This window comes from Vollenhovia emeryi, unplaced genomic scaffold (assembly GCF_000949405.1).
Source record: "Vollenhovia emeryi isolate VEMERY1.0 unplaced genomic scaffold, V.emery_V1.0 DF939461.1, whole genome shotgun sequence".
Classification (NCBI taxonomy): domain Eukaryota; kingdom Metazoa; phylum Arthropoda; class Insecta; order Hymenoptera; family Formicidae; genus Vollenhovia; species Vollenhovia emeryi.
Window position 1 is genome coordinate 35,397 of NW_011966905.1, and position 6,125 is coordinate 41,521.

At 37.9% G+C, this 6,125-nt stretch overlaps 1 protein-coding gene across 1 annotated transcript in view; it reads left to right on the forward strand.

Annotated features, from left to right (window-relative positions):
- The first annotated feature begins 1,444 nt into the window (after nucleotides 1–1,444).
- The window catches only part of LOC105557530 (dynein heavy chain 12, axonemal-like), a 5,669-nt gene continuing 988 nt past the window's right edge, over nucleotides 1,445–6,125 (forward strand). Inside the window, exons 1-2 of the mRNA XM_012004787.1 lie at nucleotides 1,445–1,903; nucleotides 5,559–5,676. Of these exons, the coding sequence (XP_011860177.1) occupies nucleotides 1,710–1,903; nucleotides 5,559–5,676 (312 nt within the window). The 5' untranslated portion in view covers nucleotides 1,445–1,709. The remainder of the gene's footprint in view (nucleotides 1,904–5,558; nucleotides 5,677–6,125) is intronic.

Below are 6,125 nucleotides of genomic sequence, written 5' to 3' on the forward strand. Positions count from 1 at the left end.
ATATGAACACCAGTTGTTGGATCCACAAAATTAATACTATGATTCACAACACCATGCTGATAATTATTTATTTGTTTCGAGGGTTAACTGTTCTGTAGAGCAGATAATTTTCCATCATTTGTAAGTCCATACGCACACAAGAATATTGTGCTTTACAGAAATACGCAAACCCGATACAAACTTATTTTCTTCATAACTTTTTAACAAACAATGAGCGACGGGAATGGGCAATGACCTTGACTTCCTTGGGGGTCAAGGTCAACATCAAGGTCAAACGGAAGTTGATTGGCGGGTGCTAAGTTAAAGGAAACATTTACCCTACAAAATATTAATCCTCACAGTGCTTCTGCTAATAATTGGCCCATAACCCTTATCACAATAAACACCAAGTAAGAGTTACATAACATCAATATTTTAATTTCCTACTTAACAAAGCAATTGTAATATAACATGGATAGGTAATTATGCATAAAAGGGGCCTCCTCTCCGATTTGCTTGATTTTTAAATATGTTGGTGGGGACTTCTCTTCCCGAGTCATTTCATATATATATATATATAAGGGCCGGACTCAAATAATTTCGGAGATACAAGCTGAGAAAGGATACAAATAATAAATATTTAGTAATTCTTCAGTATAGCTGCCCCACCTCCAAAATCAATCAAATTGGTCTTATTCGACGCGTTTTTCAACGAGAAACAACTTTTTCCTCAGACAAAATCGTCGCTCTGCCCTGCGAAGCGAGATATTAATTTTTAAAGTTGACAACTTTTAGAGTTAAGAAATCTATCATACCGACGAAATGTAGCGACACAACATGGGTTTGCGACTTTCTACGTGAAGCGAGATCCGCTCCACACCTCAGACATGGTTTGGGTAGGGTTATATTTTAACGAAGTGGAGCCCCCCGGAGGGGGGGCGGAACATACTGTCTCCACGCATGTACTTCCGCCGTTGTACTGTTCCACATGGGTTTGCAACTTTCCACGTGAAGCGAGATCCACTCCACACCTCTGACATAGGGTGGGTAGGGTTATTTTTAACGAAGTGGAGCCCCCCCGAAGAGGGGCGGAACACACTGTCTTCACGCATACATTTTTCAATCTACATTTGGTGGAGGGGAGTGACTTATATGTATGTTGGTAGAAAAATGTATGCGTGGAGACAGTATGTTCCGCCCCCCTCCTTCGGGGGCTTTCACCTTGTTAAAAATAGCCCTACCCACCCCATGTCAGAGGTGTGGAGTGGTTCTCGCTTCACGTGGAAAGTTGCAAACCCATGTGGAACAGTACAACGGCGGAAGTGCATGCGTTGGGGATCAGCCTGTATCTCCGAAACTATTTGAGTCCGGCCCTTATATATATATATATATATATATATATATGAAATGACTCGGGAAGACATCCCCAACAACATATTTAAAAATCAAACAAATCGGAGAGGAGGCCCCTTTTATGCATAATTACCCATGGATATTATAAACATTTATCTTGCAACTTTTGTCAGACACATTTTTCCATAAATTCTATATTTTTCGAGATATCTGCCTGCAGCACTTAAAATAAACTCCATGTATATGTATACATACATCATATGTATATCATGTGCATATCATAGTCTCTGTTTTAATATATGTATAATTTCTTCATTTGTTGAAATTTACTCTATTAAAAATAGACTTATTTTTTTCAGATAGGACTGTTGGAAAATATGCACAAAGCAAATGTACTGATAGAAAGGATTAACGCAGGTGTATTGGATTATCTCGAGAAGAAAAGACTATATTTTCCACGTTTTTTTTTTCTTAGTAATGATGATATGCTAGAGATTCTTTCTGAAACTAAAGATCCATTTCGTGTACAACCACATTTGAAAAAATGCTTCGAGGGAATCAATAAATTAGGGTATTTTAATCATCTAATATCTAATAATAATCGCATATTTTTCTTCCATTTGTCACCATTTATTATATTTTGTGATTAGTGATATTTATGTTACTGTAGAGGAGATTGTGGTTGTTATGGGCAAGGAACAAAGTTAGTTAGAAACTATTTTATTCGACAGAACTACGACTCTACCTTAGGCGCACCACTTACGACTAGGCCGTACACACCTTTTCTCTCGAGGGTCCTCAGCGGAATCTGTCTTCCCAAAAACCCTACGCTCGCACGGCTCGCCTGTCCCACCCCTCCACATGACTCCCACTCTCACATATTCGTCATTGGGTAAGCGTGGGGGAGGCGCTCATCCCATCATCCCGAGTTTTCTTGTATTTTCCAGGATTTTCCTGTTGCGTCACCGGTGCCTCACTAGTCTAAACGGCCTCGGGTCCTCCACACAAGGTTCCCGTGCACGCTTGCGACTTTCACAACCGAGTTTTCCAACCCACGGGGTCTTTGATTTCAAGGTGGCTTGACGGCCACGAGTCCATATGACTCGTATCACAAGGCACCGGGTAGGTCGCATGTCCATTTCGACAACATAAATATTCCACGCCTCCTCCACGCTTGTACATTGCATCATTACATTTTTAATGCTATTTTGGACCGAACGTCCTCCAGTAACAACTCTCCCCCCGTACAAAATTCCCTTAATTTTGTACCCCTGGGCTGTTAAAAAGATTTACTAATTTATATGTGGGCCATATAAAATCGCTATCCTTAACTCTAACCTTAGCTGTTCTAACAACGCCGTCTACCCCGTCAACCACAGTCCCCTTTTTCCACGATTTTGCGACACTTGCAGGTCCACTATCATAACAACTTCATTGACCTGTATAGCCTCGACACTTTTCGTCCATTTTCTTCGTGTTAATAACGTGGGTACATATTCTCTCAACCAGCGATCGACGCCAAAATGCGGACGGCCGCCGCATATGCCTTGAGGCTCGCGTTGCAAAACGCGTGTAACTGCGCGCTCCCGAAATGACCTTCCTTTGGGATGATGCACCGCGGGATACGAATCTCCTCTATATAGCACAACCTCCGCAGCCACGACATCCATCTCGCGTGTTCCTCCTCTCCCAGCGCCTCGTCCCAATTGACTTTGCTAAACCATACCTCCCGCATGATTATCTTGGATTTTATAACAAAGGAACTGACCAATCCGAGCGGGTCAAATGTTGACATTATTATTCGCAAAAATTCCCGTTTTGTGGGTCTCCTGACGCCCAGGAGTTTGACATTAATGCGAGTCCCACCTTAATACCTAAAGTGTCGGCGTCAATGTCCCAGCATAGTCCCAACACCCGCTCGTTATCTCGATCGCACAACCGCGTTCTTTTGTCGTCGCGCAGCCGCGCCTTCGCTCTATTAACCTACATATTTAATAACATCCTACATATACAGGGTGTGCCGCAATTCGTGACCGAAATTTTAATAACGTATTTCTGAGCAAAAAGTAAGACAAAAATCCTAATACGAAAATGTCGAGGCTATAATACTTTTCAAATAGGAAGCATTTATAATAGACAAATCAGGTAGTTTAAAGTTCGCGCGGTCAGGGACGGTACATTGCACAGTGATAAAGGTACTCTTGCATCTTTGCCGATATACCTTATAAAATTTCAGTAATTATATGTACAATGATGCTGATGTTATTGATTGAGTCATATTTAAACATAAAAATATTAAAAAATAATAAATTAAAAATAATAAATATGAGAAGTTGTTCACATGAGAAGTTGTCAACTTATGAAATGTCACAAACAATTTATATGGTAAAAATATTTTCTTCAATATCGATTTATATTGAGGTTATTTTTTAAATATGTAGATAAGATAGATTTAATATTTTATTCAATTTGGCAATGTCTAATGGAAACTATGTTGATACAAACGCGAAATTTATTAGTAAATCTAGTAACAAACATTTTTAGACATACATGTCTAAAAGATATCTTAAAGACGTCTTAAAGAAGTCTTGAAGATATCTTTTAGACAAGCATGTTATCTGGGTTGTTTCCAAAGATGTACCATTAACGTCGAAGATATAAATGTGTTTTGTATGCTCAAATAATGACATGGCATTGTTCGCGCATTGCATATTTTGATGAGATTTTCAATTTCTTTATTATTTTATACCTTCGTCATTATATGTCATTATATGTATACAATTTATATCTTCGACGTTAATGATATGTCTTTTTGACGTAACAATAATGACGTACTGTATTAGTATTTAAAATGACATTAAAATTACGCACCATTTAAGTCACATGACGTTATCGTTATCAAAATCACGTATTTTTCACGACATTTTGACGTTGTCTGGTTAGCTGGGTCTTAAACAAACCCTGAAAATAATGCAAATATTATTATAATACCGTTTATACAATTCATTAATGAAACGAGTAGAGAATCGAGAACGTTCGGTGTTTATGCACTTTGGTACAATATAGCGGAATCCTATAGAAAAAATCGAGAGAAATACTTCAAACCCTTAATTTATTAAGAAAAATAAGCTATTTTCTTTTTCTTACTTTTTAAACTTTTGCGATGAATAAAAAACATCTTCTTAAGATACGAGTATTTTCACAATCTCTTGTTTTATTGACCTAGGAATATTAATTATAAGATGGATAGACATCATGTTGTTAAGTACTAATGCCAAATTACAGCCAAATAGTCCTTATCTTATATGTATAAAAAGAGGTGTGTTAAGTCGATAGTCAAAAGTCTCAAAGTATTAGGAAGGAAGAAGGGGCCAATGCGAGCCAATAACAGGTATAAGTGCGATAATATCAATTATTGAGATCAATTTAATAGATTCCAAACGTTTTGACCCGTTTTTGGGTCATCCTCAGTGAAGCTGGGTTAACAGAAATGATACATGGTGTTAAAACGTTCAATCATTGTTGATATAAATATGCGAGTAAATATATTGAATTTCTATACTTGATTAAATAAATAACTTAAATACTACTGTCTCCGATCCTCTGACAAATTCAAATGCGTTTTTTTTACTGGTGATTGCCAAGTAAAGAGAACGATTGTTTGTTTAAATATTTCTAAAAATGTAAAAGTAATTCGTTGAAACTATTCGTTTGGAAATAAAATTTTATAACTCACTGAAGTTGCGAAAGGACCGTCACGACGAGAGGCAAATAACGATTGACAATTGACAATAGTGGTACGAAAATAAACTTGAGACACGTGTAGGGCATGAAGATTGCCAAAACATTAAATATGTTGGTAATGTAACTTTGTTGGCGCTAAATTTTAAATATCATCCAAATTATTAATAATATAGTCATATTTGTATCATACATCTCAAAGTATTGTCGCTTTTCCGAGATGCTGATTGGCTGTCTCGCTTTTGTGATACCACATGCCTCAGTCGTTATTTGCAGCTGTCAAACCATGCAAATTTCTAGAGAGAACAAATGGTACGTGCGACGCACGCACTTGTGTTATCTAGTATATCAAATTTTATAGTTTGCATATTATGACCTTTTATATTACCACCATTTCCTCTATATTTTGACTATTTTTATTATTTGTTATTATTAAGTCATTATTTTTATTTTGCATATTGTTATTATTTATTAAATCCTTATAGATTCAATGAAGATCTAGAAATTTATTCCATGTTCAGTGATGATAAAGAAGAAGTAACCATGAAGAACATTATTTCAACAGCAGCAGCATGTGGATGTGTTGAAAGATGGCTAATTCAAGTATTAATCTATAATTATAAATTTTAAACTTCATAAAATGATATAGATAATTAATTGTTTATTAAAATCTAATTCAACTCCATTAAAGAGTATACAGGGTGCTCCGCAACATATTGAAGACCGGTTATGGGAAGGTAGAGGGGACTAAGACAAACAGAAAAGTCCTGTACTATTTTGCGCTTGGACGAATAGTTATCGAGATACTGAATTTTAAAAATCGCCGTATTAGTCCAACCCACTGGCAAATGCAAGCGCGCGGTGAGTAGCGACCATCGCTGCGAACTTTGACGCAGCGCGGGGAGACGTGCGAGTGGTCGCGTAAGCGGCGGACGGGCAGCGGCGCGCCTAGCCTCCCTACTCCTCGCCGCGCATCGCCATCCTACTCCTCGCTACACACCGCCTCGAGCGGGGTCGCTAAGCGGACGCATCTCACCGCGCGCTTACATTCG